General features: G+C 36.6%; 1 protein-coding gene across 1 annotated transcript in view; it reads left to right on the plus strand.

Moving 5' to 3' along the window:
* Positions 1-1824: 1824 nt before the first annotated feature.
* The window catches only part of LOC150076842 (protein argonaute-4-like), a 51861-nt gene continuing 28764 nt past the window's right edge, over positions 1825-24921 (plus strand). Inside the window, exon 1 of the mRNA XM_090385700.1 lies at positions 1825-1911. Within this exon, the coding sequence (XP_090241826.1) occupies positions 1872-1911 (40 nt within the window). The 5' untranslated portion in view covers positions 1825-1871. The remainder of the gene's footprint in view (positions 1912-24921) is intronic.

Below are 24921 nucleotides of genomic sequence, written 5' to 3' on the forward strand. Positions count from 1 at the left end.
TGTTTCGTCAGTTATTGGTAGTAGTATATGTTAATTCTCAGTGGGTCCTGAGGGTATTGATCCATCTGGTAGGTTTTGTTATTCTCAGGATGCAATTTGAATTCCAGTGGTTTCAATTTCCTGTGTGTCTCATTGGATGCATCATTATTTAGTTAGTTCGTCCAAATGGTTTGTCAATTTGTGGTCAGTGGATTTATCGAACTTTGATAAAGGACACATTGTGGGAGCTCGACAAGCTGGTGCCTCGATTTCCCAAACGGCTGAACTGGTGGAGTGTTCCACAGCCGCCGTAGTTAAAGTGTACCAGGATGGCGTCAAACTTGTCAAACAACGACCCGATTGCAAATCTGCAAAGGTCAGCGAAAGGTTGAAATTAGCGGTGAGCACCGGATCCGACGACTCGTACAGGCGAACAGGTGCAGCACTGTTCAAGAGTTGACTACCCAGTACAACATGGGCCAACCCGGAACAATATCTGGCATGAGCTGCGTCGCAAACCCGCACGTATGGGCTACACCAGCAGACGACCCCTGTGGCATCCTCTCCTAACCAAGTTCATCGATGTAAAATACTCGCCTGGTGCAAAGAGCATGCAAGTTGGACGTTAGAAGAGTGGAAGAAGGTGCGCTTGTCGGATGAATCACGTTATTTACTCCATCCTGTGGATGGTCGTGTACGGATATGGCGTCAACAACATGGGGCTCTTGATCCATCATGCATGGTATCCAAAATGCAGGCCGGTGGAGGTGGTTGTATGGTGTGGTGCATGTTACGCTGGCATGAACTTGAACCCCTGGTGCGTCTGGAACAACGTATCAGTGGTCTCCGCTATCGTCAACTGCTTGCTCACTGTGTACATCCCGCTATATTACACTTTTTTAATGGTGTCTTTCGAGATGACAATGCGCCATCGGGCACTTGGTGTGCAGGAATGGTTTGAAGAATACAGTTCTGACTTCCAGCATATCGATTGGCCTCTTAACTTCCCCCGATATCAATCCCGTAGAGCACTTTTAGGACACTATGGAAAGGCATATCAGGCATCTGGATACACCAATCACCTCCATACCTGCATTCCTGGCCGCATTACACACAGCTTGGTTGGTCATACCTTCCGAATGCTTCCGACATGTCGGATAGCTGCTGTACTGAGGGCAAAAGGAGGACCTACGAAGTATTAGGTGGATGGTCATAATTCTGTGATCATTCAGTGTATATTCTATATTGTCTTTGATGATGCGCCTAAATCTCACCACAGTTGGTAGAATCGCCGTCGTCACTACACCGGGTAGAAAAGACCTGAGTTCGAGTTCCGTTGATGACGTGAGTAATATCTATGGACCCTTGTCGCAACTTGGCTGAGTTAGCCGGTCTCAGCGAGTGACATGTTTTTTTCTCCCGGAAACTTTCGGTTTTCGTGCAATACACAGAAAATCGAGCTCAGAACACACGCAATTTACAGACAGTATACGCTAAGCAATATGGCCTTAGTCGCTTAAGCTCCTAAAACCTTACTACAATAAGAATTAAGTTTCGTTTTTCTTTTAAATATGCGAATGTATATCTTTCTTGTATTCTTTTTTTAATTTGTTAATGATGTTTTTCAGTTATCTCGTGACATTTTATTTATTTTTGTTAGTTCGAAAGTGTAAATAATAATATTGTAATATTGTTAGATAAGATAATGTAGTGTAGCTGGTATAAACGACGCTGCGTATTTATATTTGTGGACGTTGTGTTTTTTTTTTCCTCCCCTGTCTTACAGTTGGTTTTGGTTTCGACTTGCTCAGTTTAACTTTCGGTGCATGTTATCTGCAAGAATAATTAAGTTTTGAAAGATGCTTTGAGTATTCACTGAAATTGTATTAAGTATGCCAAAGGGTAAAGGAAGGGGTAGAGGAAGAGGACGAGGTAATTTTTTTGTTTCTTGTGTTGTTTTGCTTGTTTCGAAGAAATTTGTTGATCATGTTGATATTCGCGACACTCGTACTGAATTTTTAGCCTGTTGAATGATTTTAAGAAGTGATCTGGTACGAAAATAATTTTACTCTTGCTTCTTTCTTTTGTGCAAATGTAAAAGTTCTCACTGATTACCATTTTATTTATTAGTTGTATCCATCTAGATTTTAATTATTAGTTATCCATTTATTTATGGGATGTGTGCTTCTTCCACCCAGTTTCGGTATTGATATTCTGCATGTCAGTAAATTTCCTTTAAAAAAATATATATAAAAATAAACATTTAAAAGTCTCGAATTGACATGCTATAAAACGCGATTGTTAAAATCGTCGAATATTTTATGAATATAGTATTTAAAAAAAAAAATCTGTCACTGGGTTCACTGTTGTAACTGTTGGTTATGAATATCCCCATGAAAAACTGCTGTACAAATTGGAGCAATGTGGCAGTAGGGCCAGGTTACTGCTATGCACAAAGGGATGGTTGAGTTGCAAAGAACCGAGGGCAGTTATAAATGCACTGTCCAGTTCTTGGGCAAATATTATATAATGGCATAGCTCATGTGCAAGGGGTGCACTGCACACGGGCGGCAACGTTCCAGAAGCACCTGAAACTTACACATGCTCATTGTTCCCACATTAGCATTAGCATTAGTAGAGGCATTTGATGCAAGAAAGCAAGCTTATGCAGCATCAGCCAAAAAAAAAAAAAAAAACCACTTCCACTTCACCCCTCTGTTCGTTCAAAATACCTGTCCAGCTGAGCCTTAAACTTATTTAGGCTATCAACCTCCACCACAAGGGATGGCAGTCTGTTCCACCAACCAACCACCTGCTGGCTAAAGGCAAATTTCCGCACGTCTATCCTACATCTGTCTTTCCTCAATTTGAATTTATGCCCTCTTAGGTGATTTTTCTGAGCTAGAGGAAGAATCCCATCAGCATTGAGCATGCTTAAACCATTCAAGGCTTTATACACCTCTATCAGATCACCTCGCTGGTGCCTAGTCTCCAGACACTGTAATTTGCAAAACTTAAGCCTTTCTTCGTAAGAGCACCCCTTTGTTCCATTCACTAATCTTGTTGCCCTTCTCTGTACTCGTTCCAGCAGCTCTACATCCTTCTTGAAATGAGGCCTCCAGACCTGTATACAGTACTCTAGGTGTGGCCTGACCAAATATTAGGCAAATATCTTGGGCAAATATTATATAATGGGGTGGTGCACCCACATCTGGGGTGGTGCCCCCAAAATCTCTCTGTGTTCTAGATTCCATTCAGAAGAGGACAGTTAGGTTTATTAATGACTCCTCTAACAGAGTCTCTCCACTCGCTGTCTCATAGATGTGCTGTTTCTGCTGCATGCCTTTTCTATAGATACTTCCATGGGCACTCTTCTTCTGAATTCGCTTCTATAATTCCCGCTCTCTCTTTCAAAACAGTTCGAACATGTGTCCCGACCAGCCAATATCCGTATACTGTCCAACTTCAAACTCACAGAACCAACTTTTCATCTTCCTCATTTATTCATTCAACTGCCGGTTTCTGGAACAACCTTCCTTCATACATATTTTCTGAAAAATTACAGTTTACAGAAGTTCAAGTCTAATGTCAACAAAAATCTTTCATCTTCTCAACCTCCAACCCAAGCACGGTACTAAGTACTATAGGTTCTAATACCTCTCGTGTTTGGGGTTTTCATAAAAAAAAAAAAAAAAAAAAACACATGATGAAAATTTTAAAGGGGTTTGCCAAATTTCAGTTGGCACCCAGGTGCCGAATTTCGATTGGCACCCGGACACTACATACCCTAGGAATGCCCCTGGATGTGCCACCCAAGATGGTGGAGAACATAGTAATTGTATAGTGCAAAATGAAATGCTCCGAGTAGGGCATGCAGGTCGCTAGGACAGCTCATGGGGTTGGGTGAAGGATATAGAGGAATTTTGCTATCAGGGACAACCCAAGTGATACCAAGGTTGGCAAGGTGCTTAACAATAGTAATGGCAGTATGCTGCTGCAACAAGATCTTGAAAAATTAGGTCAGTGAGCTGATCAAGAAAAGGCATGCTAATCCCAGATTAACTTAGCTGTGTGTGTTATTACACTCAGGGTAGTAGAAAATGAAAAAGACTGGGGGGGGTTAATTGTGCAGTCAGATATGAAATTCTCTAAGCAGTACAGACACGCTGCCCGGATGGCTCATGGGGTTTTGTCGGTGATATACAGAAACTTCGGAGGCCTCATATATAGTGGTTTGCTATTTTCATTTTCAATCCCAAAAGACATTCATAATTCTAGTGCTGGAAAAATCACATGCATGTATTCACCAGAGCTGATTTTAAGGAAATACAGGATGTGGCTATTAAATAACGAGACTGTACACAGCCACTACACACCATGTGCCACCTGTGAAAAAAAAAAAGCACAGCAGTTAATCTTGAACCTTTCTGTAGTTGTCTGCCAAGTCACATTCAAACATGCTTGTTCACTTGGCAGTGAGACCAGTTTTCCCTACCTTGTGTTTTTGCAGTTGGCTGTAAAAATGACAAAGGAATTGAACAATGAGTGAAGCTCAGATTTTTTACAAAACTAAAAAAAAAAAAAAAAAAAAAATCCAGCTGATAGTTAAGAGTTGTTAAGTTTATGGGGAAGATGCTATTAAAGAGCTTGTGTGTTTGAATGGCATAAAAAATTTTTAGAAGAAAGAATGTGGAAGACAATGAATGATGAAGCCATCCAGCAGGGCCAGCCATTCTGAGGATGCAAGGGGTGCACTGCACCTGGGCGGCAACTTTCAAGGGGTGCCTGAAAACCTGAAACTTACATACACATATGAAGAAAATTTTAAAGGGTGATGCCAAATTTCAGTTCGCACCCGAGCACCACATACCCTAGTAATGCTGCCAACATCCAGTATCCATGAAAACTGATGAAAGTGTGGATTGGATGAGGACATGGGCAGGGGCTACCACAAGTGGGTAGGTGAGGTAAGTGTCACTTACAGGCGGCAGTTCAGGAGAGCACCAAAAAAAAATTTTTTTTTAATTTCCCTTGGTAATTATGTACATTTAAAATAGTTTTGTAGAACAAAGAAAATTTCCACATAACTAACAGATTACGAGAGACAAGTGGGAATGCATTGTTCGCACCTCTGGCCTTCAGGCAATTAGTGCTGCTACCAAAGGGATTACTAGTCAGTCTGCAACATAGCGGTACTCGTAAAACCTATCCAACTGCCTGTCCCACATACCCAGAAGTTGCGCTGGTCATCTGATTGGTTAACATATACCAGCATTCAATGCGATAGAAAAATAATTTGAAATAAATACAGTACATGAAATTGCAGACTTGTTAATTTGCTTAATATTTGAATCCATGTTTCATATTTATATTTTGCAGGGTTATATCCAGAACATGGATATAACCCAGTACTTCAGTGAGAAAGAGGAAGAAGGCAGTGATAGGATGTGAAGGCACCCCCACTCATTGCTTTCCCCCTCTCTTCTTTGCCTGCATGTTACTGGGGGATGACACGTTACATCTCAATATGTCAGAGCCGAAATGACAAAAGAAATGGCAATTTTTTTTAAACTGCTAACAAAAATTAACATACAACCACTGATTCTTCCTCCCCCGTATATTACTAGGCGATTTCACGTGCGTCAACAGAAATGCTTTTTTTTCTGGAGGCTGCTGTCCCCACGTGTAGGACAAAATTCACTTGGACAAAACCCCCATGGACAAATAATAACACGAAGTGTTTAAACCATAATTTTTATTCTTATTACAGTATTTCTAGTTCTTTAAGAATGAACACTTAAAGAACACTTCTCTGAGAACATTTTGTTATAATTTGTCCGAGGGGGTTTTGTCCTACTTTGCACTTTAATCGAGGGAGGGTTTTGTCCAAATTGGTCTTGTCCTATGGGGATTTTGTCTGGGCCCAGTTGCCCCCACACCCCCGCTAGTATAAAGAGAACCTGATACTAACAACTCATACAATTACTCTGAAAACACCAAATCATCAAGAAACAACTTGGGGAGAAAAAAAAACCCTCGCCTAAGCAGTCCTTGCATGCCTGCTGGTAAAAAAAAAAAAAAAAAAAAAAAAAGGTAAACTGCAGCCATTTTGAGGGAAGTAGTAGTAGTGGCATGTGATGCAAGAAAGCAAATGTATGAGCTTATGCAGCATCAGCCAAAAAAAAAAAATCACACCATTCCCTCCAAATGCCTGTCCAGTTCCTCCTTAAATTTATTCAATCTATCAACTTACACAACGACAGATTGAAGTTTGTTCCAGCAATTAACCACCCGCTGGCTAAAGGCAAATTTCCGCACATCTATTCTACAGCTGTCTTTTCTTAATTTGAATTTACGCCCCCTTAGGTTCGTAATCTGAACAAGTGGAAGGATCCCATCAGAATTCAGCGTGCTGAACCCATTCAAGGCCTTATACACCTCAATCAGATCACCGCGCAGGTGCCTAGTCTCCAGCCACTGCAATTTGCAGAACTTAAGCCTCTCTTGATAAGAGGATCCCTTCATTCCCCTCACCAATCTTGTTGCCCTTCTCTGTACACGCTCAAGTAAATCTACATCCTTCCTAAAATGAGGCCTCCAGACCTGTACGCAGTACTCAAGGTGTGGCCTGACCATTGCCTTATACAGAGGGATAATCACCTCCTTTTTCCCTGCTAGCAAAATTCCTATATATCATTGACAAAACCCCATGACCTGCCCTGGCAGCTTGTCTGCCTTGCTCAGAAAACTTCATATCTGCCTGCACAATTACTCTCAGGTCTTCTTCATTTTCTACCACCTTAAGTGTAGTACCACACAGTTGGTACATTTCTCTGGGGTTACTTCTACCCATATGCAGTACTTTGCATTTGTCAAGGTTAAACTTCAGTTGCCACTTCTTAGCCCATCTGCTCAAATTATCTAGATCCTGTTGCAGTAGCACACTGCCATTACTGTCATTAACAACCCTGCCAACCTTTGTATCATCTGCAAACTTCGACATTAAGCCTGATATACCTTCATCAATATCATTGATAAATATACAAAACAACAGTGGACTTAACACCGAACCCTATGGGACTCCACTAATAACATTAGTCCAAGAAGAGTAGCACCCATTGATTACCACCCTCTGTCTTCTCGCACTTAACCATCCTTTTATCCATTGTAGCAACTTACCCTTAATACTATTCTGCTCCAATTTGTACCATAATCTGCCACGCTTGTCCAGTGCAGGTTGGCAGATCGGCCATATTTAGCAGTCAGGGGCTTAAACCCTGGTCTACTCCAGGAGCATGTGCTACTGCACTCCCGCCCCTGACTACGGAGGGGCGGGAGTCAAACATCCACACTGAAAACATTTGCATTCCAAAGGTATAAAATTCACACTCGTACACCATTCAATTACAGCCTTACATCCATCCTTCTGCATATGGAATAACAGCATGATAATTTTGCATTTCCTGCTAAAATCAGAAGTGAATCAGAAATCCAATCAAACAATCAGAAACGCAAAATGAAGTAAATTACTCATTCCCAAAAATCCAATCATAGAACTCAACTGGAAAATCACTCCCTTCTTTGACCACACCTGCAACAGAGATACCCATGTTCTGGAGTTCAGCTAGAATAATATATACGATACTATTTTTAGCAAGGCAATGTATAGCATTTAGGAGATCTTCAAAAGATTTATATGAAAATGATAATGGTAACTTTTTAGAACTTAGTGAAACAATTGCTGAATTTGATTCAATTATGGCAGAAAATATTCTCTGTATTCTGAAATCTGAATTGAAAAATATCGTGCATTATTTGGGTGATCAAATACAAAATGAAATTATTGAAATAATTTAACAAAATATTACAGATAAAATACTAGAAATGACTAGAGAAGCTACATATTTTGGTATAATCACTGAAGACGAAAATAAAGATATAGATACAACAAGGAAATGTGCTAAATCGATAGCCTTAAAAATAACATCTTATAAGTTTTTGTTCAATTATAATTTGGCATGATATTTTAAATAAAATTAATCTGGTAAGTAAAATGCTCCCAAAAAAAAGAATTCTGATATACACGAAGCTCTTGAATGTGTACAAAATATCACAGAATTTTTAAAATAAATAGAACAGAGGAAGCAGCCCAAAAAATATGGCTACTATCATTGGCATTGAAGTGTCATTTCCAGAATTAAGCGCTGTAAGGAAATGATGAAAAAAATCATTTCGATTATGAAAATAGAGATGAAGCTATTCAGGATCCGCAACAAAATTTCAACATTAATTTTTTCTTTCAAATTACAACAATTTTCTCCTTAACTGAAAGGTTTACAAAAATGAAAGAACATGGAGAAATGTTTTATATTTCTGAATTAAAAAATGGTCAGATGACAATTCATTAAATCATTGCAAAGATTTACTGTTTAAGTTAAGTGACATTGATTGTAATGAGTCTGATATTGATGGTTTAACATTATCTGAAGAACTTAGAGTACAGTACTTCAAATTTATATTAAAGACAATATTACTCCATTGGAAGTTTTACAATATATTTTTAGAAACGATTTTACAGATACTTTTCCAAATGTAGCAGTTGCTTTAAGAATTTTTGTAACTTTTCCAGTTTTAGTTGCCTGAGGTGAATGGAGTTTTTCAAAATTAAAATGAATCAAATTATTTACACTCGACAATATCTTAATAATGACTCTAATTTGGCAATAATTTCAATAGGAAATGATCCTTTGGAAAACAAAATAAACAAATGAAATAATTAATAAATTTGCACATTTTAAAACAAGGTAACAAATTTTTTTAACATTATAATTTTCCTTTTTTATTTTATTATTGTGAACAGGATTACCGTGATTTAGAATTTAAAGTTTATTTCCAGAATTTCAGAATGATTTTGTTATTTTTGTTTGTTGTTTCATCATATTATATGTAAGATATGTTGTAATTCTTTTCTTTTTAAATAAATTAATAATTATTTATGCCTTATTTTATTTTTTAATCCAAATATTTTGGGACGGCAAATTTGATTTCACTTACTGGCAGCACATAGGGTTTCAGCTGGCCTGGACATGGGTTAGAAGTGATGCTCGTTTAAGCATTAGAATGGTTGTGTCAGAACTCGATATAGACAAAGAAACAGTTAGACAAATTATAACTGAAAATTTAGGCACGAGAAAACTAAAAATTTAGGCACAAGAAAAACAAGATGGTGCCAAAAATTTTGTTGAATGAAGATCAGAGAATGAGGAGGCTTCAAGTTTGCGAAGATGTTTTGAAAAAAATTGAAGATTTGGACTTTCTGAGTACTGTAATTACTTGCAATGAAATTTTACTGTTCCAAATATAATCCAGAAACTAAACAACAGTATGCAGTGGAATACAAAACGATTCCTCAGACCAAAAAAAGCAAAGAAATCAAAAATGAAAACCATGCTTCTTATTTTCTTCGATATTAAAGGAATTATTACGTCCCGCCAAATCAGACTGTCAGTCGAATATACTACATTGAAGTTCTGATAAGTCTCTCTGAAACAATATGAAGAAAGATACCTGAATTGTGGCAAGATGGTTCGATACTCCATGAAACAGTGCTCCAGCACGCAAAGTGCTTTCTGTTTGCTAGTTTCTGGCCAAAGAATAAATCACCATATGTGTGTGTTTGTGATGAGTGAACGTGCACCCTACTCAGTAGATCTAGCCACTTGCAACTTTTTCTCCTCCCTAAGCCGAAAAGTGTACTTAAGGAAACCTGTTTTCAGTCCACTGAAGACAAAGACTGAAATGTTAAAAGGGCTTACAGAAGATGATTTCCAGATATGTTTGGAATAAATGTATGGAACAGGGGGCACAGCCCAAGTCGATTATTTTGAATGGGATAACTTGTAAGATATGAAATATTTCAGTATATTTGTGTGATTGCATTAATAGCCACATCTTATAAGGATGACAGCTAAGTATATATTTCTTCTTCCTTCTATCCATAAAAGTTATTAGTGATGCATATTTTGATTGTACTTACTGTGCTAATCTGCATAGCACCCTCATGTGAGATAAAAGTGAAAATTTCATGTGGGCATATAATGTTTTGTGCAGTTAGACAATCTGCCTTACAGTCTCCATTAATCTTGCTCAAGGATGCAACGTTGTTTTTATTACTAGTTCATTAAACTTCTTAATTTTGTGAATTTTTCTTTAGATGTAACATATAACCAGTTAACATACTTAAAAACTAGCTGATCAAATTTATACCAAGCAATTGATCAAGTGTTAAAAATTTATTACCAAGAAAGGCTTAAGTTTTGCAAATTGCAGCATCTGGAGACTAGGCTCCTGTGAGGTGATCTGATTGAGGTGTCTATGGTTTTGAATGGATTGAGCACTCAATGCTGATGGGATTCTTCCTGTTAATCAGATTACGCACTTGAGGGGCCTAAATTCAAGTTTGCAGAATAGATGTGTGACATCTATTCTGCAATTGTAGAATAGATGTCACACATCTATTCTACAATTTGTAGACAGTTGCAGAATAGATGTGTGAAATTTGCCTTTAGCCAGCGAGTGGTTGATTGCTGGAACAAGCCTCCATCTGTTGTTGTACAAGTTGATAGCTTAAATAAATTCAAGGAAGAAGTGGACAAACTTTTGGAGTGAATAGAATGGAAAGTTTTTTTTTTTTTTTGTTTGCTTGATGCTTTATAATCTTGCTTTCTTGCATCATATGCCAGTACTAATGCTAATTTTTGAAGTGCAAAGGCATTTTTTCCTTGTAGAAGAAAAGCTGCTGAAATTTATTGTAAATATATATTTTTTAAATCATTTAAATGAAGCTTACTTCCATTTTATGTATAATATGCTTGGATCATATTCAATAAGCTGTTACTTAAAATTGAATGTTCTGAAAATTGCATAAAAGAGGTCATGAGTTACATGCATTAGACAACCAAAATGGAAATGGATTCACCATATGGAATCGCCTCCTTTTTCAAGAGTTTGGCCTCAGTTAAGCAGATCCTAAAACAAGAGCCAGATAACACCAACAACCCTAGAGAACCTATTTATAAAATAGACTGCAAGTGTGGGGTACATACATAGGAGAATTGTATAGAAGACTCAGCTGCAAAATCAAAGAACATAAAAAAGATGTACAGTATGGAAGAATCCTAAAATCCGACACAGTCCCACATGCATTCTAGTGTGGTGACACATGGGATTTCAACAATACTAGAATCCTCTCTATGGACAACCAGTACAACAGAAGAAAATTTAAAGAAGCCTTCTTCATAAAAATGTTGGGAGCCTCATCAATTAACAAAAAGACAAGTACAGGTGGGCCTCGATTAATGCAATTAATTCGTCCAGCAAAACGGAAACGCATTAATCGAATATCATAACCAATAGGAAAAATTATAATTGGTCCTTGACCTTCTGGAATGTCCATAAAGAATTTTAAAAATATCTTTTAAATAACTTTTTAACTGTTTATAATGTAAAAGATAATGAAAATATTATGGAATTAAATGTTTATTGTATAAAACAGCGGTTCTTAAACTGTGCACCGCGGAATATTTTAAATTTTTGAGGGAAACAGCTATACTCGACATCTGTCGGACACCGTGCGAACTACTAGCTCGAGGTAGTTTATAGTTTCAGCATTTCTTATTAAGTTGTTTGGACCTAACTACTAAACGAAACTGTTAGGTATTTCTTTTGGTCTGGGTGCACCTTGAAAAAATTACTGAGACATTAAAGGTGCCGTGAACCGAGAAACTTTGGGAACCTCTGACATAAAATACACAATGAAGAAATTACTGTTGCGGAAATATTTGAACAGTGTTGACTTTCTCTTTTCATCAGTCAATTTCCAATAGCCAACAACAATCTTCTCTGGGCCCTGGCGAAATAAATATCACAGAGAACATCAAACCTTTTGTTTGAGGTTCTATGCGATACGAAAGATTTCATCTAATTCTTTTACCGTTATCTCCTTCGCGGTAACATTTTCATCTGGCTTATTTAAAAATTTGAATTTTTATACAAGTGTGCATTGACTTTATTAGCAGGAGACAAACACATATTCTTCCAATGGTTGATGGAACACACCGAGGCAGGCAGCATAAAAAAAAATCGCGTTAACTGGAAATTTGTATTGTGTAAAGTGAAAAGTGGTATCATTTTTCAAATAGCGTTAACTGAATATCGCGTTAATCGAACTCGCGTTATGCGTGGCCTAGCTGTAATTGAATTCAACCCTCAGTATTTCCATCGATTCAACAAGGAAATAGAAGTGTAAAAATAGGAAAAAACAAAGAAAATATCCAGATATCTGGACAAGCAGCTCACATACAACCCCCTCCAGACCCCCAGAACCAGCCTGCACAACAACCACAGATGATCGGAGTATGAGGGTAAAGTTTGCCCTAGGCTTCCACTCCAACAAGAACTACTGGATCCAGGATGGGAAAACTTGGTATCTCACTATTGGTCAATAGATTTAATCCCTCACCCGTAAATTAACTGTTGGCAGCGCCTCTTGCCAGTATGGACATTAGGTTTTGGAAGCATCGGCAAACATGAGTCTGACAGCAGGTAAGAATTAGGGTAAAATGGGAAGTTTCTTTTTTTTTTATTTGGCTGATGCTGTATAAGCTTGCTTTCTTGCATTATATGTTCCTGCTAATGCTAATTTTATTTGTATGTATGTTTATCCGTATTTATTTACTTCAGACTTAAATCCTTTAGATTGCATCAGCCACAATTAATATTTATTGGAATATAATTAATTACAAACGTTCCCCAAATTGTAACCCTTTCTATTTTCTACCCCTAACAGCATAGTCTGATGATGGGTATTGGTAAGATATCTGAAACGTCACCTTAAATGTATAGTGGTTTGTGCTATGAACTTAATAAACTGTATTATTAATTTCACATGGTATAAGAGTGATTATAATAATAATTAATTTTCATGAAATGCTTAAATTACACATCGACAAAAAATTTGTTCCCTTAGGTGCTTGCAAAATTTTAACTGATCACAAATTTAGAGTAAAGAAATATTTTAAAGGCAAAATATTTGATGCTTAATAAAAGACTTGTAAATACTAGTACTTTAAAAAAAAAATGAATTCGATAACTTCAAGTTTTGAATAGGTGGCCAATTTGGGAGGGCATACCAAATATGTGTAAAAATATTGGTATGGAATTACACATCGATGAAAACTTATTATTTAGTCAGTTTTCTTTGCATAAAAATTCCATTTTTGAAGTTGAGAAAGTGGAGTGATGGATTAATGCCTCACACATTCAGTATTACTGTCAGTATTTTGAATACTGACAGCAACCCCAGGGGCTTACATCTGGGGAGTATGGGCTTGGCACACCCAGGGTCCTGAGCTGGATATTATCGTTCTTCTCTTTCTTGGTGATTCCCTTCTACTCTCTCTCTCTCAGGGTAACTCAAGAATTTTTTATTTGGCTGGTGATGCATAAGCCTCAGGCTTTCTTGCACCACGTGGCTAATAATAATAATAATAATAATATTCAGTGTGAGCCTCATACTGATGAACTGATAGTAGGAAAACTTTATGCTGAAGACTGAAAATTTCAGATATCACGTGTCACTATTTGCAAGTGGTGGGATACTGATGGCAGCACTGACTGTGAGGGGCATACTTGATAGTACAGGAAGTTCTCGACTTTACAAGTTAATTCATTCCTAGCGCGCACTCGTAAAGCGGGAATTTATTTCCCATAGACATAAGGTTAAAAATAGGGGTTACATTCTCAACAGTGAAATTAGTTTATGTTTAAACAATAATTGATTTATCGAAAGAAATGAAAACGTAGCCTGTAAAATCAAGCAAATTATAATAATAGAGAAATTATTTACAACTTACAAATGTTAAGGAATGTTTATTCTTCATCATCATCGACTAAATGCACACTCGTTGATCACTCGTTATTGGCTCGTCACTCGTTGGTTTGTTGCACAAGGAGTCGTCGTCTTCTTCAGAAATGCTTCAAGAGGTGTTTGTTTCCAAGATAATCTTCTCTTATAAATTTCACAATTGCATGCATAAGCATTTTTTAATGGCGCACACAAATTACAACTAACACGATTCGCATGGAGTAACAAGTTTACGAAGCTTTAAAAAAAAGGAATGAAGAGAAGATTCTGAAAATTTGTTTTTTATATGATTGAAGATTTGAGTAAAGGGGAAACACATTTCACCGTAATAACGTAAAAAATCACACAATTCCAGCTATCATTATTTTCGCAAATGCAAGAAGATCAAGTTTACTACCCGTTTATGATTGCTTGCAGTAACAGAAAAGCCCAATAAACCAGAAAATGCAAATTGTTTTTATTGTTTTATGGTAGTGACCTCCAGAAATGTGCTTTAGAAAAATATCACAAAGGTGTTTAAAATTGATTCTTATAACGGAACATATGATAACGATGAAAGTGTAATGCATTTTAATGATTTGAATTGGTAACTAATACAATATACAAACCATGCCCACGACCTTTTATATGGCCTTAAGGTCATGCTCGTGACCTTAAAAAATGACGTTTTAGAGAAATAAATAGCTTAGTTATACAGCGAAATTTTGAAATTCCAAGATCTTGAAACGAATTACCAAAAAAACAATGTGTGATTAGGTTCACATTACGATATTTTAACGATACGATGGTGTCTCTGGAACTGATTAATATTGTAAAGTGGGGTAACACTGTGTTGTATAGCTACACACGTGGTTTTTAATGCAGTATTTATGAATGTTTGACATTCATTTTTTGCAATTAATGTTCATATTTTCGATTTTGTTGATACTTGATACTTGGGGGAAAAAAACTTGTAAAGTGAGAACTGCCTGTATCATGTCAGTATTGCTTTTGGAATCATGGAAGGTGTTCATCAGTGCAAGTGTGAAAATTTGAAATACTTAATTTCTGTTTATCTCGGGTTACCAGAACTATGGGATATCCATAGCAAGGGGTATTCACACAAGGATAAGTGTAATATTGCTTACGAGAAGCTACTAGAAACTTTTAAGGCCATAAAGCAGGCTGCTGCTATGGAAGATGTGAAAAAGAAAATAAATGACCTGAGAAGAAATTTCTTCAAAGAATTTTAAAAATTCAGGATTCAAAGCAAAGTGGTACAGGGGCAGAGGATATGTATACGTGCCATCATCTTGGATATTCAATGAGCTTGTTTTTCTCAGACCTGGAAAAAATTGTGGAGGGATGATCATCAATGAACGAAGACCTAGATATAAAGTATTCTCTTTATTTTCAACTTTATTACCAACAACGTAGAAACAATACAATCAAATACATAATTATACAAACAATAATTATACAGGTCCATGAAACTAGAGTCAGTCCAATTTTAGTTCAGTTTGTACCTATCAACTTTTTTTTTTTTGTCATGGAACCTGTCCTCCTTTATACAAGTAAGAGCAATATTTGTCCCTACAAACAGTATAGACTGAATTTTTTTTAATGGCATTAATAAATTTTCTGTTTTCTCGCTAACTTGAATAATTTCAGCAGTCTCCAGATTTTCTTCTAGTAACACACTTTTAGAACAATAAACATGAGATCTTGTTTGAATTAGAACGTTATATAAATAGCAGCATGCTAAAGTTATAGCTGTCGCCTTTTGTGGACTAAGGTTTATTGGCTTTTGAGATATTGTAAACCTACCAGCAAGAATCCCAAAAGCGTTTTCTACAATGTGTGCATGCAATAAATGGTAGTTAAAAATACTCTGGTTGTTTGTTAAGTCTTGTTGACTGTATGTAGTAGTAGTAATGGCGAATGATGCAAGAAACAGGTTTATACAGTATCATCCAAAAAAAGACAGTTCACCCATCCGTACCCTCCAAGAATTTGTCTAGTTCTTTGAATTTCCTAAAGTGAGGCCTCCAGACAGACCTGTATACAGTACTCAAGATGTGGCTGGACCATTGCTTTATATAAAGGGATAATCATCTCCCTATCCCTGCTAGTAAAGTTTCTCCATATCATTGACAAAACCCATGAGTGTCCTGGCAGCATGTCTGCACTTCTCAGAGAATTTCTTTTCTGACTGCACAATTGCTGCCAGGTCTTTTTCATTCTTCACTACTCTGAGTGTAGTACCACACAGTTGATAAATCACTCTGGGGTTACTTCTACCTGTGTGCAGTCCCTTGCATTTGTTAATGTTAAACTTCAACTGCCATTTCTTAGCTCACCAACCCAATTTTTCCAAAATGCAGTAGCTCACCCTGATGATTGCCGTTAGCCATCCTGCCAATCTTTTTATCATCTGCAAACATTACAATGGACCCGGCACTGAACCCTGGGGAACTCCATTGATAACTTTAGGCCACAAAGAGCAGTGTCCATTGATAACCACTGTCTCCTTTCACTTAACCATCCCTTTATCCATAGCAGTAACTAGCCCTTAATGCCACATTGCTCCAGTTTGTACAGCAGTCTTTTATGTGCAATAGTATCAGAAGCTTTCTCAAACTTTCAATACTATTTTTAGTTCCTAAACTAAGTATATTATGTCAAAATTATTTTTACATCCAGTTCCTTAGTCACTGCATCACAGTAACCTATCAGATCAGTTAGACAAGGCTGCCCCAGCTGGATATCATCATTCTTCTCCTTGGTGATTCCCTTCTACTTCTGACTCTCTCTCTCTCTCTCTCTCTCTCTCTCTCTCTCAGGGTAACTCGGGGAATTTTTTTTTTTTTTTGGCTGGTGCAGCATAAGCCTCAGGCTTTCTTGCACCATGTGCCTGGTAATAATAATAATTACTTCATTGACCTGTGATTCCATTATTTTCCCTGGAACAGATGTTAAGCTAACAGGTCTGTGATTACTCATGTTGCCTTTTGATCCCCCTACTATCCCACTCACAGAGAAAGCAACGATACTTAGTGTAACCCTTTTGTATTCCTAATAAAATATCGATTATCTTTAAATCACCACATATCTGCCACTCATGCTTCTGATAGTGTACATCTAGGAGGATGTTTGCATGTGTTTCTTTTTTGTGGACTGCATATGCAAGAGGTATTGAAGGTAGCATATTTCCGTTGTGTAATCACACGACCTTAAGACTAACCTTAGAAGCGTCTATAAATAGTCTCGGGAATGTGCCTCGTGTTCATTGCTGCCATTAGACCCTCAACATCCGTACAAACAGTGAGTTCATCTTCTGTTTGATAGAATTTATCATGGTCTTTATCTTGAGTACGAAATGTTGTCACTTTTACAGAATGATCTAGAAGATTCCACTGTTGTAGCCTTGAGGCCAAAAGTTCTGCTTTATTCTTCGTCAGTTCAAGATCCCTGATGGATCATTCAGGTCATTCAGCTCACTTTCTGTGATCTTATGTGGGTCAGAAGGATAAAAGTTTGGACAAAATGGTGGATCCCTTGATGTAGACGGCTGCTGTACTTCTTTGTGTCGGGTAGTTCAGGAATAGGTAGTACTTCACTGTGAGGCATGGGACGAATTGCAGATAGTATATTTGGGTGGTGATACTGAAACTGCGGTGTTGCCATTCATTTTGCCGAGAGCTGTAGTTGATAATGTACAGTAATTTGCTAATAATGAGACCTCAACTAATTCGAAAACAAGAGACCAATTGATAAATTTTAATGTGATTTTCATGTTCATCGTCATAAAATTAGTCAAGATTGGGTATTTTCGTTTTCGTAACATTTTTATGTGTTGACCAGTGTAATCTACCTTAGCTTGCCTAACCTCCTTTGTGACTTGATTACAGACTAATTTATATGTACCCATAGGCTTCTTTATCACCTGATAATTTATATGCATCCCGTGCACTTTTCTTCTCTGCCACTTGCCTCACTAGTTCATCCATTTCGGTCTAAGCCTTGAACAGTATTTCTTTGTTGGTATGATAAGCCTAGTAGCTTCTTTTGTTACTTCCCATTTAGAATTTGATGTTGGTAACATCATAAGTTGGTCCCACTTCACACAATTTAAAAACTGAGACCTCTTTAGTTACTCTTATGAAAGCAAAAGCCTTTCCCTTTACCCTTTATATTCTGATTTTCTGGTCCACTGTTTCCCTGTATAGTTGTTTGGATACTCATCACAGTCATTCGGTCTATAACTCTCCTACTCAATTTTGTTTTCCTAGTGCTTTTATCACACCAAACTGACTCAACATTGCACTCGTCACCCAAGTCAACTGGATGCTCTGCATTAGATTTAATATTTTTCTAATCTAAGAGCATAACCTCTCCACCCCTTGTGTCCTGTCTGTCCTTCCTGTATACATTATACTCCCCATATTCTAATTCAACATGACTTATTTATACTTTTCATATTCAAATTCAACATGACTTGCCGGCGGGTGGTTGATTTCTGGAACAAACTTCCCTCTGTCGTTGATAGCTTAAGTAGAAGTTGATAGCTTAAATAGATTCAAGGCAGTAAGCTTGCTTTCTTGCATCGTATGCCTTTACTAATGCTAATGCGCGAGTGACACCACATATCCACTATTCCTACGATGTCTGCATTCGATGACTTAATAAGTACTTCAAATTCATCCAAATTTATTTATGCTGCTCCTAGCATTAGTGTATGTGCAAGTATACATGCACGCTTTCTTGCTCTTATTTATCTTAACAACCCATGTATTCAATCGTTCCGTGATAAACCACAGCAGGGCTTGGGGGATACACAGAGTAATAGTTTAACTAGAGCTGCAGGCAGAGATGAAAGTGATTCTTTCATTACTACTGTTGGTACATGCAGCAGCCTGGAAAGCAAAGTGTCTGGGATTTCAGGTGTGATACACTTCTATTCGAGCGTATCCCATCACTGTAAAAACAGTCTCTCCTGTTAACAAGCACAGACCACGTTGTGAAAAATATGACACCTTGAGCCTTGCACATTCTCTCCATGGCTGAATTTATTGATAAGGCTCTCAACATATACTCCCTCCTATCATGTCTGGGCAAAATTGTAGTCACTTTCAAATGCAATTCTAACTCTTGACTTTTTGCCAACATTGCCTTGTACTTGTTTAGTAAGTCCTCACATCTTACTCTTAATATCATTAGTGCAAAAATGTACAACAATATCACCTTTAGTGCCCTTAAAAGATATCTGCTCTACAATTGTCAGCTACTTTTGCCCCTGGCAGACATACCCTGGTGCTATTCCACTTATCCTTGCCCAACATATTTCCCGTTTTCCTGACAATAGAGTTGCCAACAATAACTAGCTCCTGTGGGACTAGTGCATTCTGTAGTGAAGATTGCTGCTATGTTGTACAAGATTGAGCTCTGTTGTTTTGAGTTGGGCAGCTGACAGCTTGATGGACCTCCCCGTTTTAATTGTGGTTTCATGAGATTTGATTTAATGAGTATGGGTTCATGAGATTTGCATTCATAAAAAGCTTCATCAGCAACAAATAAAAACGGATTCATGGGTATTTGGCAAACAAGGCGGAGATGGAATTTTTAATGGACTATTCTGTAACACTTCCCAAAACCTGTATAGTAAATATCTCCTCTGTCTGGTACACATCCATTTGCTCCGACATCAGCTATGATGAATTCATAATTTGTTTACTACATCCATCAGTGCTATGCTGAATGATCCCTTGTAATTGTAGTGCACAGAACTGGAATTTGGTGGCTTCTTAATGCTAGCATGCTTTCCGTCAATAACAGCAGTGTAGTCCCAAAAGTTCCATTTCGATCCAAAATCATTAGCAATATCCTGCCACTGTTGAAAAGTTGTTGGAAACTCTAGAAGAAACTAAACAAAACTGGAGCACTATTTTAAAAAATCATAAATTAATTTTTAAATATGAACTAAAATTATACACAATTATTTTGTTTATTTATTATTTATTTATTTATTTTCTGATAAACAATGATGGTTCTTAGCGAACAGAACCAATGACATTGGTTCTTTTTGCTAAGCAAAGAGCAAAATAAAGATGAAATGCTGGTTTTTGTTACCCCATTGCCAAGAAAACTAAATCAACTGGAAATTCCAAAAGATTTACTCTCCCTTGCCTCTGGTTATCTCTCAAAACAGGATAAAAATCTAGATATAGCAAATATTTTGGGCTACAAAATTGAAAACTGTGGCACCAGATAAAAAACTGTTTGCCAAAAAGGCAAATGTTTTATTCTTATCTCAGCTTGGAAGTCTGAACAGATATTCATTAAAAGTTAATGAACCCATCAGTCATGTATCAACCCCATCATCTCAAAGCTAGGATCAGCAGCGCTGCTTTCCCATGTGCCCACCAGTAAGCAAAATAAAATTTTCCGCCCTAAATGTTGAATACTGATAAGCGTTAATAAATCAGAAAACAATATTGAAAAAAATTTCGGCACTCTCTTGAACTGCTGTCTGTAAGCGACGCTTACCTCGCCTACCCACTTGCGGCGGCCCTGGTTAGGATGCACCTAGTTGATCTGTATCATTAGACCAAATTGGACAAACTAGAACTTCAACTGCACGGACATTACAAAATTATTTTACTGATTATCGTGCAGATGACTTGGAACATATTTAAAGCTTTTGTAATACCTATTTTAAAAAACCAAACATTGTTCTACAGTACCATGTATGTACAATATATTTGAATTAATTAAATATTTTTCTTACCTGAATATGGTCTTTATACATTCTTAGTGCAGGTATTATAGCTTTACATAGTAGAAAATTTCGGATCTTTGAAGGGTGATGGCTAGTCTTTTGCTTTCTGAAATACACTCATGTTTGTTTGTCTTCCTACTCATCTTCAAAAGTGTCTGGTAAACATCTTCATTAATTCATTCAGAAATAATTCTTGAAATTCTTCATGCCAGTCAATCTTATTTCATTTAAAAGATTTAAATGAGTATATTGATTACATTTGTCTATCCATTCTTTAAGCCATCACTTCTTTTTGACTTGCTTTTTTAGTGTTAAAGATAAAATAATAGCAACATGAGCTTTTTGTTTATTATCCATTTGTACTACACTATATGTGCTTTTCCTGAGGAGAGCACAACTCATACTGAAAGAAGACCCTCAATGTGTGAGGGCAATACTGTCAGTAATGAAAAATACTAACAGTAATATCGATCATATGAGGCCTGCATAAGAGATCTTGTTACAGTCGGTGAGCATTGTTTTTTCGAAGTTTGTACTTATTTCATTAATGAACTTTGGAAAGTGAAAAATTATCTGTTTTTTTGTTGGTTATTCCAGCACTTAATGAAAATGTTAAAAGAGTATTTTTGGAAATTCATAAATCAGTATTCAAAATTAGTATTGGCCACACTGGTATTGAGTTCTCAAATTTATATTTGAACAAAAATCTAAACAGTAATTAATCTGAAAGATTTTGTAATTTATAATCTACTATCAATCACACTAAAAACTTTATTTTCTTGGAAGTTTTATTTTTTCTGGAATGTTGTTTTAACAAGCCACATTAAAGTATGTGTTTAGAATGCTACCTTGTCCTTTCAGTATTCATTGGTCAGGTGGACAAAATTGTGAGTGTAAAAAACCATTCATGCAATAATTTTATGCAAATTTAACATAAATACACATAAAGGATGGGATACACTTAAATAGAAAGGGTGCAAGAATATTTGCACCTGATGCTATCGAGGCAGTGTTAGGTGGGTCGGAAAACTGCTAGATTGGGGGATTCACAGACTAAAAGATTAACGGTAGCCGCAGGCAGAGGCGAAAGTGATTCTTGCACTGCTTCTATTGTGATGAGCAGCAGCCTAGAGAGCAAGTTCCTGGGGACTTCAAGAGCTGCTGGGAGTAATCATGGAACAAGTAAATACATGGGTTGTGTTAGGGTAACTAAGAGTAAGAACAGGTGCATGTATACTTGTATGTACACTAATGCTAGAAGTACAGGAACTCCCCGACTTATGGGAATTCGAATTTACGTAAGCTTTTGCCGGCCAGTGCAAACTAAAAAAAACGTGGAAACGTATTTTGTATCCCGTAGGAATAAATGGAGGTATCATGAAAATATAGTAATGTGAACCCAATAATACATTGTGGTTTTTTTGTAATTCGCTCCAAGTCCTTGGAAGTCAAAAATTTCGCTATATTACTAAGCTATTTATCTCTCTAAAAGGTCATATTTATAATGGAAATTGCACTACCCTTTCATTGTTATCATTTGTTCCCGTTATAAGAATCTATTTTGAACACCTTTGTGATATTTTTCTAAAGCACATTTCTGGAGGTCATGGCCATAAAACAATTTGCACTTATTGGACTTTTCTTAGTGCATCTAATTATAAGCAGATAGTAATCTCTTATTGCATTTGCATGGGTTTTAACACTATGGTGAACTGTGTTCCTATTTACGTATTACAATGATGAAGGGAAAGAGACCGACGAAAAGTGCAAGTGGTGGTAATGCCAGGAAACGAAACAAAATTGATTTAGAAATGAAGATGAAAATGATTAAAAAGTATGAAGCAGTACAAAGTTTGTCATCTATTGCAAGATAATTAGGTCTAGCTGCTTCAACAGTGAATACTATTTTAAAGGACATTGCGTGTATAAAAGAACATGTCAAAGGACCAATACTCTTAAGGTCAATAGTGATCACAAAACAGCGTTTGGGTGCTATATTGAAGATGGAACAGCTGTTAATAATATGGATGAAAAATCAGATTCAGAAGCAAGTGCCCCTGAGTTTAATGACCATTCAAGCAAAAGCAAGAAGTATTTATAAAAAATATTAAGGATAAGTACGGCGAACCCCAACCCAAGTTTGTGGCAAGCAACGGGTGGTTTAATAGGTTGAAACATAGCGCTGGTTTTCACAACGTTAACGTATGCAGTGAAGTCACCAGTGCCGATTCTGCAGCTGCAGAAAAATTTTGTGATGTGTTGGAAAAAATTATTGATGAATGCGGCTATTCAACGCAGCAAATTTTTAATGTTGATGAGACTGCTCTGTATTGGAAAAAAAATTCCGGATCGAACATTGCCAAAGAGGAAAATACAATGCCACGTTTCAAGGCATCAAAAGATAGGATCATACCCTTGCTTGAGGCTAATGCAGCAGGATATTACAGATTAAAACCACTGCTTGTGTACCATTCTGAAAATCCTCGTGCATTTAAGGACATCAATAAAGCCACCCATCTGTGCATTTCCGATCGAAACAGAGCGCAGGCATAACAATATCTCTCTCTTTGAGGATTGGTTTAAATGCTGCTTCATTCCCGAGGTTGAAAAATATTGGAAAGACAACGACATTCCTTTCAAGATTTTGCTTTTATTAGATAATGCTCCCTGACATCCTACGTCTAGATAATTTCAATTTGAATGTGAGAATTATATTTCTACCACCAAACATGACTTCACTCATCCAACCTATGGATCAGGGTGTTATTTCGAATTTAAAAGCATACTATTTACACACAACATTTGCTCAGGCATTGTCTGCAGTAGACGAGAAAAATTTTACGTTAAGAGAATTTTGGAAATCTTACAATACAGGCAGTTCTTGCTTTACAAGTTACCGGGTTTACGAGTTTTTTTTTTTTTTTTCCCCCAAGTATCAACAAAAATTGAAAATATGAACATTAATTTCAAAAAATAAATGTTAAACATTTATAAATACTGCATTCCAAACCACGTGTGTAGCTATACAATACAGTGTACCCTGCTTTATGATATTAATCAGTTCCAGAGACACCATCGTATCGTTAAAATATCATAATGTGAACCCAATGACACTCGTTTTTGGTAATTCATTTCAAGATCTTGGAAGTTGAAATTTTAGTTGTATAACTAAGCTATTTATCTTTGAAATGTCATTTTTAAGGTCACAAGTATGACCTTAAGGCCATATAAAAGGTCGTGAATGTGGTTTGTAAATTGTATTAGTTACCAATTCAAATCATTAAAATGCACTACACTTTCATCGTTATCATATGTTCCGTTATAAGAATCAATTTTAAACACCTTTGTGATATTTTTCTAAAGCACATTTCTGGAGGTCATTACCATAAAACAATAAAAACAATTTGCGCTTTCCAGTTTATTGGGTTAGTGCAATCAATTATAAACGGGTGGTAAACTATGTTATTGCATTTGCAAAAATACCAATAGCTGGAATTGTGTGGTTTTTTACGTTATTATGGTGAAATGTGTTTCTCCTTTACTGAAATCTTCAATCGTATAAAAAACATAAATAAATTTTCAGAATCTTCTCTTCATTCTCTTCATTTTTTTTTTTTTTTTTTTTAAGCTTCGTAAACTTGTTAATCCACGCGAATTTTGTTAGTTGCAATTTGTGTGTGTGCCATTAAAAAATGCTTTTGCATGCAATCATGAAATTTATAATTGAAAGAGAAGATTATCTTGGAAACAAACGCCTCTTGAAACATTTCTGAAAAAGACGACTCCTTGTGTTACAAATCAATGAGTGCCGTGCCAGTAATGAGCGATCAACAAGTGTGCATTTAGTCGATAATGATGATGAAGAATAAACATTCTTTAACATTTGTAAGTTATAAATAATTTCTCTATTATAATTTGCTTGATTTTACAGGCTACGCTTTCATTTCTTTCGATAAATCAATCGTTTAAACAAACTAATTAGCTAACTAATTTCATTGTTGACAATGTAACCCCTATGGGATTTAATTCCCACTTTACAAGTGCGTGCTAGGAACGAATTAACTCGTAAAGTTTAGAACTACCTGTATTTACCAAACCATCTTTAAACATTAATAAGGCCTGGCAGAAATTACTAAAAGTTGTTTAAATGGCATATGGAAGAAAATATGCCCATGGCATGTAGAAGGCTTCGAAGGATTTGAAAAAGACAAATCATATGAAATGGTTACAGATAAGATAGTAAAGGTTGCAGAGCTACTTC

Source organism: Mastigoproctus giganteus, chromosome 12 (genome assembly GCF_048544385.1).
Source record: "Mastigoproctus giganteus isolate SK-2022 chromosome 12, ASM4854438v1, whole genome shotgun sequence".
Classification (NCBI taxonomy): domain Eukaryota; kingdom Metazoa; phylum Arthropoda; class Arachnida; order Uropygi; family Thelyphonidae; genus Mastigoproctus; species Mastigoproctus giganteus.